At 60.5% G+C, this 12,641-nt stretch overlaps 4 protein-coding genes across 4 annotated transcripts; all 4 read right to left on the bottom strand.

The window, feature by feature from the left end:
* Positions 1–594: 594 nt before the first annotated feature.
* On the bottom strand, positions 595–3,918 carry LMJF_22_0660 (glucoamylase-like protein; the record flags this gene model as incomplete). The annotated part of the gene is made up of 1 exon (XM_001683165.1): positions 595–3,918. One exon carries the CDS (start codon positions 3,916–3,918, stop codon positions 595–597), a length of 3,324 nt encoding a protein of 1,107 aa, XP_001683217.1.
* A 2,897-nt stretch (positions 3,919–6,815) lies between these two features.
* On the bottom strand, positions 6,816–7,289 carry LMJF_22_0670 (prefoldin 5-like protein; the record flags this gene model as incomplete). The annotated part of the gene is made up of 1 exon (XM_001683166.1): positions 6,816–7,289. One exon carries the CDS (start codon positions 7,287–7,289, stop codon positions 6,816–6,818), a length of 474 nt encoding a protein of 157 aa, XP_001683218.1.
* An 866-nt stretch (positions 7,290–8,155) lies between these two features.
* Positions 8,156–8,455, bottom strand: LMJF_22_0680 (conserved hypothetical protein; the record flags this gene model as incomplete). The annotated part of the gene is made up of 1 exon (XM_001683167.1): positions 8,156–8,455. One exon carries the CDS (start codon positions 8,453–8,455, stop codon positions 8,156–8,158), a length of 300 nt encoding a protein of 99 aa, XP_001683219.1.
* Positions 8,456–10,259: 1,804 nt separating this feature from the next.
* On the bottom strand, positions 10,260–12,059 carry LMJF_22_0690 (3'a2rel-related protein; the record flags this gene model as incomplete). Its single annotated transcript, XM_001683168.1, has 1 exon — positions 10,260–12,059. The coding sequence occupies one exon, from the start codon at positions 12,057–12,059 to the stop codon at positions 10,260–10,262; it is 1,800 nt and encodes a 599-aa protein (XP_001683220.1).
* Between the last annotated feature and the right edge of the window lie 582 nt (positions 12,060–12,641).

Raw genomic sequence — 12,641 nt, forward strand, 5'->3', positions numbered from 1 at the left:
CTCGCCATCATCTGCCGCTCCCGCTCTCACACTTACTTCAACTTGACCATATGCGTCTAAACCCGCTTTCCTGCATGACAAGCTCGGAGGAAGAGGGGGTAGGGGGAGGGGAGGAGCATCGATCGAGGTGGCGCGCAGAGGACGCTGCTAAGGCGAACACAACAACAACGAGGTGGACATGCCGGCTGCGTCAAAGCCCTCCCACGCGCAAAACAAAGACACGCGTGCGCAGGAGAAGCTCAAGCTATATATATATATATATATTTACGTGTATAGGTGGATATCTATAGCCATAGGTCTATAGGGATAGCCGTAGCTACAGAGACCGCTATCATGAAGATGTCTAAAGTGTTAAGCCCCAAACGCTTAAAAGGCAAAGCAAGACGGACAGAAACAGGCATGGCACACACACACACACACACACACACCAAGCGAGGTGGCCAAGACGGCAACGGCACGAGCACCAATGCACAAGGTACCAGAGACAGAGACGCGCACACACACAGTCGAAAGGAAGCAACAAAATAAAGGGAGAGGAACACCGAGAAAACGCAGAGAGTGTATTCAGCTACACGTGGCTATTCCGTGTTGCGTTCACTGGTACAGTGGTGATTGCATCCGCGTGCGCGTGCCTGCAGCAGGAGCGGAAAAGTCGCACTCGTCATCCACGTCGATCAATGCCCCCGCCACGCCACCGGCGGGACGAACGGGTACCACTTGGAGAGGCTCGTTAGCCTCGCAGACACAACCGCAGATGGACTTGATACTCTTCTTAGGATCCGGCTGCTGCTCCTGCGTTGCCCAGCTCATAGCCGCACTGTCGGCCCGCCCATCGTCGCGGTGAAGCACCGCCGTCGCCGCGCGATCAAACTGGGGCCCGAGGTATCGGCTGACGGAGTTCGTGCGGCTGTCGCAGCCCTCGGCGGTGCTACAGCGACTATTACCAGCTGAAGACACCACGCCACTCCTCTGGCCTCCCGGTCGCACGCCGGCTCCAAAGAGGCACGGCGGGGCCGCCGCGGCCGCTGCACCAGCACTGGCGTCGGCACCAAGAATGCCGCCGGTGTACTGCAGCATCTCGTGGTCAACCGGCCCGCAGACATTCCTGGTGATGGCCGCATTAGACAAGTCCCACAAGCTGGCGTCTCCAGCCGTCATCGTGTGGGCGCCGCCGCACCTCTCCATCATCGTCATGGCAGAGATACAGAGCTCCACGTCACGCCCATGCGGGTGGCGGCGCGGCGTGCTGCCACCGCCGAGGAAGGTGTCCTTGTGGATAGACTGGTCCGTTGGCGTGTGCACAACTACCTTCTCCCCTCCTAGCCCCTCCATCATAACGGCGCACATGCCAAGTGCTTCGTTGGCACCAGCGCAAGCCTCCGCAAGCTCAGCGGCGGGGGCGTTCGCGTTCGGATTGGTGGGGAGCGCTGCAGCAACGCTTCCGTTCGCAAGCGGCGCTCGTGCCTGCGCGGTGCAGCCCGGGAACGGAGGAGGAATGGGGAGAGAATGGCCAAGAGATACCCGGGCGGCGCACGCGTTCACGGGTGTGTCGCGACGTGCGAGGCCGTGGTTCAGCTCGTAAATTCTGCGAATCTCAGGTGGGCATGGGGAAGGGAGCCGGTGAACGCCGCTGCACCCGGTGTCGGCCATGCAGGAGCCGCGAATCCAGCTTAAACACACGTTGCGCGGCACATTCGCGTAAACGCAACTCGTCGCGTTGCGGCACGCGCCGTACCAGCGGAGGCACGGGTGCAGCTCAGCGCTGAAGGCGCGATCCTCCGGGTAGAGGCAGCGCCGCGGCATTGTTGCGTTGGCAGCACCCTTCGTCACCGTCGGGTCAGAATGCTCGATCTTAGCTACGGAGTCGTCGCCGGCTCCGTCGCCATCGCCATCCTCGTCGTCCGCCGCCTCCACGGGAAAGATGCAGCGAGCGATGACGTGGTCGTACGCCGCTGCAGCGCCGCTGAGGGTCCCCGCACCTGCGACGGGTCGCTTGAGCACCCCCGACTGCTCGAAAGAGCGGTCACGTTCGGGGGTGTCCACAGTCCTCGAGGTAAAGCCACTGCCCAATCCGCCGTGAAGAGCATAGTGCTGCCCGTTCTTGTTCGCAGCGGCTGCGGCTGCTGTTGTCACCGGGGTCGCTGCTGGGCATTCTTCGCAAGCCTCCACAGCCTCACCTCCGTGTTCGTGGCGGAAGGCGAAGAAGAACGCCTTGGAGTGGATAAAGCGCGATGCCTCCGGGTTGCAGCTGGCCAGCTCCAGTAGGATTCGCGTCAGCTCACCTTTGCTGGCGTAGAGCAACTGCTTCTGCAGAGCCACGCCAGACAGGCCGCGCGCAATAGCCGAGAAATCCGACGCCCCTCCCGAAGCGCCTTGAGCAGTGGAGGTGCCTGCTGATGCGCTTGTTCGTCCTTGATCTGCTGCAGCCATCGCCGTTGTCGCTGCACAGGCAGCTTCCGGCACCGACGCCCACATGGACAGTGGTGTCACCGTCAGGTTTGGAGAAGAGGGCATCAACGGGCCGCCACGGGAGCCATAGCCGCTGACCCCATCAACGCCGTAGTGCTGGAGGAAAAGATGGTGCTGGTGTGGCACGTGTGCGTACGCAGGCGAAGAGATGACAGCGGTACCCGTTTTCTGGCACCTCCGTCTAGTGCTGCCGGGGGTTGGGAGAGGCGAACAACACTGGTCACGGCCACTGGCGTACGCCTGCGAGGACGACGGCGGCGGTGACGCGTAGATGCCACTCAAGTGCCCGCTAACACTCTCCGGCGACGTCAAAGGACAAGCGGAGCTCATCGCAGTACCGTTGGCCGCAGCCACCGACACAGCACCGCGGCTCCTTCGCTGCCCAGTACTGCACATGGTTACGCTCTGCGATGTGGACAACCCTCCCGGCGTCCCACACAGCCGCGCTGTGTCAGAAGGCGAGGTCGACTGGGAAAAGGGTTTCGCAGCCATGCATTGGCTAGTGTTGCACTCGCACGGAAAGAACACTGACTGCTGGTGGGCAAGCACTCGAACCATTGGACACGGCTGAGGCTGGGCGTACGGCAACGTGCTCCACGGTGGTATGCCGCCCGCAACAAAGGCGTTGTGAGCGCCTGTGAAAGGCGACGACTGCAGGGGTGCGGTGTTGGCCGTTGCGGAAGAAACTGCCGGAGTGACGCCAGCGCTGCCATCGTGGTCGGCAGTCTCTTGACGGTGTGAGTAATGCCCACTGTCACACCCGCTTTCCGCCGTTGCTCGCAGCTGGCTGAGCAGCTGAGACTCTTGTTTGGAATCACCGGCGTTTGTGATGGGTGTCACGTCCTGCAGCTGCAGCATTGAGTTCTCCTCATCCTTCGCATTGGCACTTGCCGTCGAAGCTGCCGCGCGCGGCGCGTCCGGCGAAGACTGCGGCATTGGTGCGGTGTCGGTCACGCGCTGAAAAAAAGGCGATGAGGCATAGGTGGCTGCGAAAGCGTGGGGTACTGCGGTGGATGCGAGAGGACCTCCACTGCTGCTGCCACCATTGCCGTTGGTGTTGCCATTTCCGTCGCCTCTATGAGTATGAGGCGGTGCGTGAAACTGCTGCGGGCGCATGTGCGCCGGTGTATGGACGCGAGTGGACCTCCTGTCCGCGGTGTTTGCGGTGGTCTGTCGCGGGTTCACTCCATTTTGCGGCACGGTGGAAACGGTGGAAGCACGAGTTGGACCCGTGGGCGCAGCCGTCCCAAACGGCAGAGGTGGTGGCGGTGATGATTGGTTCAGAGGCCGGTCAGAAACCAGTGTGGCTGGAGCGGACGCGGTGTTACTCGTCGATGCGCGAGAGGCCACTGATGTCGTGGCTGACGAAACCGATGCAGGTTCTGAGGCTGCCGTGCTTACAGCTCGCTGTGAGCCACGCGACAACGGCGGATGCACAGCGACGGCCATCGCGCGCGGAGGTACGGCGTCGATGGCAAGCGAGTGGCTGCCGTGCAACTTGTCGCGATGCTGCAAGGAGGTGCTGCTGCTTGCTTCACTCTGTGGCTGTCGTGGAGGCGCGCGGACGGGGTCGGTGATAATGCTTGCAGTCTGGTTGCAATCCTTTGGCACAGTTTTGTGCGCGGGCTGCGACGCCAGCTCCGTCACCGATGGCGCAGAGGCAGCGCCCTGTGATGTGTTCTTGAGAAGAGCATCCGCCCACCGCCCTGAAGGGCCCCTGCTGCTGCTGCTGCCCTCACCGGCTATGTCGCCAGGCAGACGTGCATAGGATTTTTGTCGCGTCGACGCCTCTGTGGAAGAGGATGGACAGAGGGAGCTGCGGCTCATGGGGGTCGGTGCGATGTCTGCGGCAGGTGGAAACTATCCCCGGAGATCGCAGAGGGGCAGCCAGAAGTGCGCTACCACGGGGCTGAAATCCAAACCAGACACCGCCCACTAACCCGACCGCACACGACGGGAAAATGATAGTACGCCACTGTCCAAAATCCGAAGACAGCTCAGACGTTGTGGAAGAGGGGCGTCCCTCGAGCGCAAGAGCTGATTCACTGCCTGCGCGCCAAGCACCGAAAGAAGAAAGCTCTTGGAACACTTCTGCAGGGAGATGCTCGACAAGAAAAGAAGGCGGTGGTGATTCTACTGCTCTTGGTAGTTGTAGGTATCTTGTGCGCGGATATCACACGTCTTGTGATCCGCGTATAAAGCGCGTCCGGAGGCGTGCGTGTATCGTGTGTATGTTTGGTGCAAGACGTCTATGTCTCTATGTGCGTCTCTGCCGGCGAGCGTCTCTCTGCTTGGAGGAAAGAAGCGTGCGTGTGCCAAGTGCCCGCAAACGATGCACTTCTCTCGCTCTCTCGCTCTCGCTCTCTCGCTCTCGCGGAGCCGGTGCGGCGATACGCCACCGCGGGAAAAAATACCGACGGAGGCGGTGACAGACAGACAGAGGAAGGAAGAGAGGGAGGGGAGGGAGGGTGACAGAGTAGAAATGAAAAGTGCTCTATCACCGAGTTCTATTACTGTATCGTCTTAACGGTGGAGAAGGTGCGGAGGCGTTCTTCTCGCCTCGCTCACCGATTGCTGGGGTCTGCGTGGATATATGTGTGTTTCTGTCTGTGTGCGTGTGCGAGCGAGGTGGAGGGTGGGGAGGGGAGGTATGGTGTTGGGTCTTTGTTACGTGCGCCTCTGACGGGCTGTATGGACGCTGCCGGACCAGATCTAAAGAGAGGAATCCCCTCTTCCTTTCCTTTCAGCGTTGTGCTTGTGCGTGTGTTGATACGCTCCCCTCTCTCGACCTTTTTGGGGGAGGGGAGGGGGGTGTTTCTCTTCGGCTGTAAACGGTTCGACCTGTGGATCGATGATAATGATAGGTGCGTGCGCACGTGTGGGTGGGGCACGAGAGAGGAGGGAGGGTGCAGGTGGAGTAACCGGCCAAAAAGGAAGAAGGGGGGGGGGATGATGGCGCGCAAAACGATGGAGCGGGGTGAAGGATGCAAAAAGAGGGCACCGCAGAAAAGGCAACACGAAAGCCGCTCTGTGACTATGGAGGGAGGTGAGGGCAGGGGGTGCGCACGCGCTTGGCGTATTACAAAAATGAGTGTAGACGGCAGTCCTCAGCAGAGCAGATGAAGAAATGGAGAGGGGGAGAGGGGGGCGGTGAACCAATGCGAATGATGGCAGCGAAATCGGTGAAGTGGACCGAGAAAGCGGGGATGGGGCACGCGTAGATAGCCGCAGAAAGCCCTTCGTGCACGCAAATGAAGGCGCGAGAGAGAGAGCATGCGTGCCATCCAGCAGCACCGACGTCAAGCCCATCGGGCTGCGTCCTCGTGATCCTCCGCCTTGTCCCTCACATACCGGAGGGCAGTGCAGCCAACGATGGGGCCACAGGCGCCCTGCCGCAAGACGGAGAGCGACCAGAGGATAACGGGTAGATATACGGCAACGGCAGCACCGTTAGCCTTCACTGCGGCAAAGAAAGGGCAAAGCGTCCGTTGCCCGTGTACTTGGTCGCTGCTGCTGCTGCTGCTGCGGCGGCGGCTGCCACGGGCCGAAATCGTGGCGGGCGGGCGGGGGAGGGGCAAAGAGGAAGTGCGTTCCCATCCCTGAATATCACCTCCTCCCTCCCTCTGTCGTGGTGAGGTGAGTGCAGGCTGTGCGTGCGGATGTGTGTGTGTGTGTGTGTGAGCCCGTGCGTGCCCCGTCTCGCTTTCTGTGTTCGTCTTCGTTTATTGGGGGATCCTCTTGGTGTGTGTCTGCGGTACGTTGGCAACATTAAGCTTCCAGCTCGAAAGATTCATCTCCCGCCTCCCGCCCCCTCTTCAATAGCCGCCCAGCGTTGCAGCTCTCGCCGCACTCGCGCTGCACGACGCCACACGTGCACACACACACACACACACGGAGAGACGGCAATGCGAGAGAGGAACTGAGCGAGAGAGACGGGCGGGAAGGCTGAAGCACATGCGGTAGCGGCCACCGCACAACACAAGAGCATCACTTCGCCGCAGCTCAACAGACGGGAAAGTAAAACAACACACATACAAAAACAGCCACAGCCATCACCACCACCACAAACAATGCCGTGTTAGTTATCAGAAGAACATCGAAAGATCCTCAAACAACTAACGAAAAGTGCGGCAAGCACGCAGGCACGCAGGAAACTCATCGACCCAACAAAAACGACAAGTCAAGGGGAAGCGGCCCACGACCTCGTCGAATGGAAAAGAAGACGGAAGGCAAGTTACCAGTGCAAGACGGCGCTAAAGAGCTTTACACAGAAAGTGCCAAACATGTGAGCCTCTAAAATCGATACTACTTTCTTGGCCGACGGCCCGTCTTCGTCCTCCTTCTCCCTACTCACTCCCGTGCTCCTCGTGGTAACGCTGCATCGCCATTGTCTTCTGCTGGAGTGCGTCGATGACCTGATTTTGCTGCCGCTGCTTCAACACGATCGTCTTCTCTACCTGATCCATGCTCTCCTTGATTTGCGCCGCGCGAGACAGGAAGTACTTCTTCGCGTGTTCCATCGACTGCTCCAGGAAGTAGCCGGTGCCGACGTCCACCAATACCTTGTCGCTCGGCACGACGGTGCCGCGCACAAAGAGCGACGACGTCATGCACACAAGCACCTCCTGAGCCGCTTCCGTCTTGGCGGCGTTCTCGCAAACGGCATGGTACTGCGCAACCACGTCGTGGTTGTCCTGGTAGCGAGTACGCCCGTTGTAGAGGCCGTCGTAAGCCGTCCCAAGACTACGCACATCATTGCCAAGCTGCTCCTTGAGGCCTTCGAGCTGCTCAATGGGTAGCTGATAGACGTTGATACTCATTGGATTGGCTGCCGTTGTATCTGCGTTGGGTGAAGAAAGAGCAAGTATGCGTAGCGAGTGAGTACGCGTATTGGAGCACCTATGCGCTGGCCTGTGTGAATGTTCTGTCGTCACGGCAGCTGCCTTTCTTTAATCTCTTCGCGCACGCAAGAAACGGTGTGTGACGCGTGCACCGTGCGGCGTGTTTTGAGGTGCCGGCGGAGTACGTGCGGCAAAAAAAATGAGTCGAGAACAGAAAAGGAGAAAGTGAGAGGGATGTCGGCGCGCAGAGCACGGAGCAGCTTTCAAGCATGGGGAGACAGGATGCGTTATCGCAAGCCACTCACCACTACGGCGCTGTGCAGCGGCTGAGAGGGAGAGAGAGGAGGTGCGCTTAGGGAGGCCGCAGAAGTACAAAAAAACAAAGCGTTCGACCACCTACGCATCGACGGTCACCTGAAAATGGAGTGTTGAGCTTAATTTGCCTGTTCGCGCTTCGCATTGGGGTTATGCTGCGTGTGTGCATGTGCGTGTGTATGTGGGGAGTTTATGAGGCTGCCGGATCATGCTCAGTCGCACAAGCGGCCCTGGATGCACATGCGCAGACACACGCACGCATGCCTGCACACACCCTATAGCAGAGTCTACCCACGCAGTTCCTTAGTTCCTCAAAGCGCGGGAGAGTCGGCAGTGGGGCAGCGGCTCGAGAACCGACATAAAGTGGCCATCTAGGCCAACTAGCAATCCCTCCTTTCACATTCGTTGCCCTCATTCCGGTGTTTTACTCGCCGTCTCAAGTGTCCTTCGATCACTGCAGCACGAGCACACACGTAGAGGAGAGTGTGCCCTTGAAAAGGTGGTTCACCGAGTCACTTCACGACAGTGCTCTACGATGGTGCCAAGAAACGCCTGAAGTCGTCAAAGGGCGGGGTCGGCAGCTCTTCCCACGCAACCTCGGCCGACTCGTGGATGCTCAGCGCTGGCGGCGCGTACTCCTGCAGATAGTGCGGTTCCATAGCATGCCACTCTTGGTAAGGCAGCCCTGGCACGAGGTCTGGGTACTCGCCGCGCGCATTCGGCACGCTCACACGCCATACGGGATCGCCGGGCACGAGGTAGAAGAGTACGCACGGCGATGTCGGTTTGTATGGAAGTGTCGCGTGATCCCATAAGCAGGCGCGCAGCATCGGCTCCGTGACAAGACGCTGCTGCGACACCAAAGGACGAACTCCGATGAAGAGGGGTGGCCAGACCGCGGAATAGGGAGTGCGAGATACTACGACACCGCGCACGCACACATTCGCTGTGGCTGGTCCGTGAAGAGAAAGACATGTGTACACAACGTGGGGAAGTGGAGTACGGCACTGACCGGAGCACAGCGAAAGAGTCAGACGTGCGCACGCACGCACACCCCGCGCACCGTGCAGCAGCATGAAGGCTGCGGAACGCAGCCCATAACGCAACGGCATCCCATCTCCGCGCAACTACCCTGCTCTTCATTGTATCGTTCACGTCAAACGTGAAAACGGTGGAGGCGGGGACGGAGGGCGCCTTGAAAGTCTGAAGGCCCTCCTCAGTGAGTCTCGCCACCACCACCGCCACCAGCCAGCTCACACACACACACATCATCGTTACTCTGTAAAGCTCTGTTCTTTCTGTTGCTGAGCCAGTCGCCGACTCTGCCGTTGAAACCAAATCAAAAATGAGGAATGAAGACGCGGCAGGTCGAAGCACAAGCCCGCGTACACCTCCCTCCTCATCCCCATCTCTTCCTCTCTGCACCTTGCCAAGCGTCACCAAGCACAGCAGCGTGGCGTGTTTCCTGTTTTTTTTTGGGGGGGCGTTCTTGTCGTCCTCCTTTGCGTCCGCCGCAGGAGCCTCCGAGCACTGCCAAACGGACGACGAGAAAAAATGCGGTGCAGGCAACGCCAGCAAAGCCGCTCCTCGCAACGCAGTGACAGAAAACCGAACGAGTTGGACCACACGTACACATATGAGGGCCACGCACAGACTTTGTTCTCTCTCTCGCTCGCTCCTCCTCTCGTCACGCGCTAAAATCAGCCGTGCACCCACACCTCAAAACTGAAAGACAAAGTGAGAGGGGGATGGCGGCGCTGTGACTGCGAAAAAAAAAAAGCAGCAACACCGAGAATCTGCTACTTTCTTGTGTACCTTTCTCTCCCACATAGAACATGGATCATACCGCCCACTCTATTTCTCGCCCCCCTTCCCAGCCAAAGGCCCGATATCACGTGATGCGACGCAGCGCTAGACGCGCGCGTCACAGCAGTGCGCCCACTCAGTCATCTGAGCCCGGGCCTCTGCCCTAAACTATACCCAGCCCCCGCGTCGCAGGTCGCTTCATAGCCGCTCCCAATCATGCCGATCGCCATGTGGTGCATCCCCTTCGGGGTGGCTCGGGCCCTCCACCAGTAGGCAGTGCGAGGGCCCGGTGTGGGACGCATTCAAGTCTTGTTGACACTTCGCCCACCACATCGATGACACAAGCCAGCTCACTATTGCAGGCAGCTCCGACGCAACACCATCCAGGACCTCGCCCTGCCACCTCTGATGGTGGCGCGGCATTGGCAAGGATAAAGGAGGGGCCGTCTGGCTTCTCCCCAGAGAAAGTGTGTGTATGTGTGTGGGGGGGGGGAGGGGGGGCTACTGGACCGTGGGATGCCACGCGCTGAGAAAGGTGTGTGTGCCCCTCCTCCTCTCCGTCATGAAGGGCCGCAGCAACGAAGGGAAACCGGAAAAACGTCCTGATGCGTCCCTCACGCTCTCGCGGAGAAGAGCCCACGTGGACACTCGCGCATGGACAGACGTCATCGCTCCCCGCACGCAAAGCCACGACGACGACAAACATGAGACTGCCTTCGTTGATCGTATCACCTTCGTTTAGCTAAGGGAACGAGGTGCTGCAGGGCATGTGGCGGATTAGGCGCCAGGGACGTACACGCCACCGCTGTGGCGTTGCAACAGCCCTTCCTAGTCGCCGTACGCCTCGTCCTTGTATTCCTCATCGAGCTCTTCGTCATCCTCGAAGGCGCGATCCTCTTCCAAGTCTTCCTTCTCGGTGTGCCGCTCAGCACGCTCCCTGTCCCGTGGCACAGGCGCTGCCAGAGCTTTCGGCCCTCCAGCGCTGTCTGCCACATTGCCGCTATCCGTGTTGTCACCGCGCTGATGGAACTCACGGCCCACCTGCAGCGGCGCAACGGCGAACGAAAGAATCTGCTCAAAGGCCGACTTGGGCTTGTTTACGACGGCGTTGCTGCTCTCGGCCTCGTTGCCCGAAGCTAGCCGCAGGCTCTGCGTAGCAGCACCACCGCCGCCTGGCAACGCCGACGGCGGCATCTGCGGCACACCACCCCCGCTCTCTGCCTTGTAGCGACCCAGCAGCACACGCGTCGTCTCGTTGAAGTAGTTCAGGCTGTGGTCCAGTGAAGGAACGGCGGTTACCACGGAGCTGGTGACAACGCCACCGCTCAGGTGCGGGCCAGCTCCCGACGACACCTCGGCACCCGTGGCACGAGTGCCGGGTAAAACGCTCGAGGTGGCATGCGCTTGGGCAGAACCACCCGCAACCCCAGCGTTGCCGCCACTGACGCCTCCGTTCACTGAATAGCCGTTGCTATGCTCCTCTTCATCGCTGGACCACATCTCCGACCCTGCGGCGCCCGATTCACCACTTAACGGGCTCGCAAGGCCATCGCTGCCGCCGTTGCCAACACCGTTCGCCGGGATGACGGCCGCTTCGGCAGCAGCCACAGCAACCCGCCGGGCACGTTTGCGCTGCCGCGTCTCCGCGGCCCGCTGCCCGATCGGGTCGAACGTGGCGTCCGTGCGAACACAAGCAGCGGTCGACGGCACCAAAATGGAGAAACGGGTGCGGTGGGCGCCGATCTTAGTTCTGCCTGGGGCGGCAGCGTCGAGGTTTAGCCAATCGCCGCCCCTGACGACGTTGCCCATATCCACGTCGTCCACCTCGCCGGGTTGACGAGTGCCGTTGAGACGCAAGCCCTTTACCTTTCGCTTGTACCGCGTGCGGCGGCAGACGCACCACACGACAAGGGCGATGATAGCAGCGGGCACCACGAGGGCGATGAGACCAAGGAGAGCGAGGCGCATGGCAGGTGGGTGGCGCGTGCCGAAGTTGTCGGGAGGGAGTGCTGACGATGAGGGAGGCAGTTCTGTGCCCGCGTCGCCTTCACCGACCAAGACGACAACGATGTCGGCCGCTGACGGCAATAACGACGACCTCCTCAACGATGACACCGCGGACGACTCCCGCGACAACGGCTCTACGGATAACGACGACGAGGAAGCCGTGGTCTCTGGGGCCTTTGCTGCTTCGTTACCCCTCCCGCTAGCACCTGGGCTGACGCCGGAGCTCGAGGAAGACGGCACGGATGCAGAAGCACTCTCCTCCAAGGCGAACAGATCGCCGGCTTGCGAAAAAGTGGCGATGTCGTCAACATCGCCGTCAGCCCGCGCGGCGGTCACCACAACGGCGGAACCCGTATGGCGCGGTAGCGCCACAGGCTGCAGCAAGGACACAGTGAGCGGTGGCGCGCGTAGGCCCTTCCCCCTCCCCAATACAGCGCCGTGTAAGGCAGAGACGCAAAGCGCGCCATGAGCACCGTCGTCGCAGGGCGTCGTCACCACCGCTGTCATAAGTGAGAAACTGTACAGCAGGACCACAAGCAACAGCACGCGTTGAAGCACTCGCGCCGTGGAGACGTGAGGACTGCGGTTGCGCTGCAGCCCTTGATGAGACACGGGACACATGGCTATGCTTATGTGCGCGTACCTATCCTTGCTCGTGCGTAAGGACTCGCAGCAAGATTGCCGCCGCACTAAAGCGGGAAACAGCCAGGAAGAAACGTCTGCGGGCGTGCGCCAGGACAGCAGCACAGACACCACAGGCAGAAGGGATGAAGGCAGCACACACGGGAAAGAAAGAGAGGCGCAACCCCTCCTCCAGCGCCAGTGATGCGCGGCGCCAGCAAAGAAGAGAGACGGTGGTGTACGAAGCACACAGCGCACTCCCCCTTCCCCCTCTCTCTCCCAGCATCACCACGCAAACGTGCGCGCACACTCGAAGGACGCTCTCGGGTGTTTTCCTCTGTTTGCGGTTGCTGAAGGCGCGCCGCACGCGTCCTTGATGCGCTCGGCCAATGAGCTGCAGATGCGCTTTGCACGCATTACTCCGCGGGCGGCCTCGACTTCTCCCCGCGTATCCGCGTGTACGCGAGTTGCCGGATGCCAAAGCCTATCGCTGCAGTGGGGGGGGGGGGGGGAGGGAAAGGAAAGCGGTGTATCAAGCAGCGCGGGACGGCCTACTGGCGCCCGCCGTGTACAAGCGCTGCG

The sequence above is a fragment of the Leishmania major genome, chromosome 22 (assembly GCF_000002725.2).
Source record: "Leishmania major strain Friedlin complete genome, chromosome 22".
Taxonomy (NCBI): Eukaryota; Euglenozoa; class Kinetoplastea; order Trypanosomatida; family Trypanosomatidae; genus Leishmania; species Leishmania major.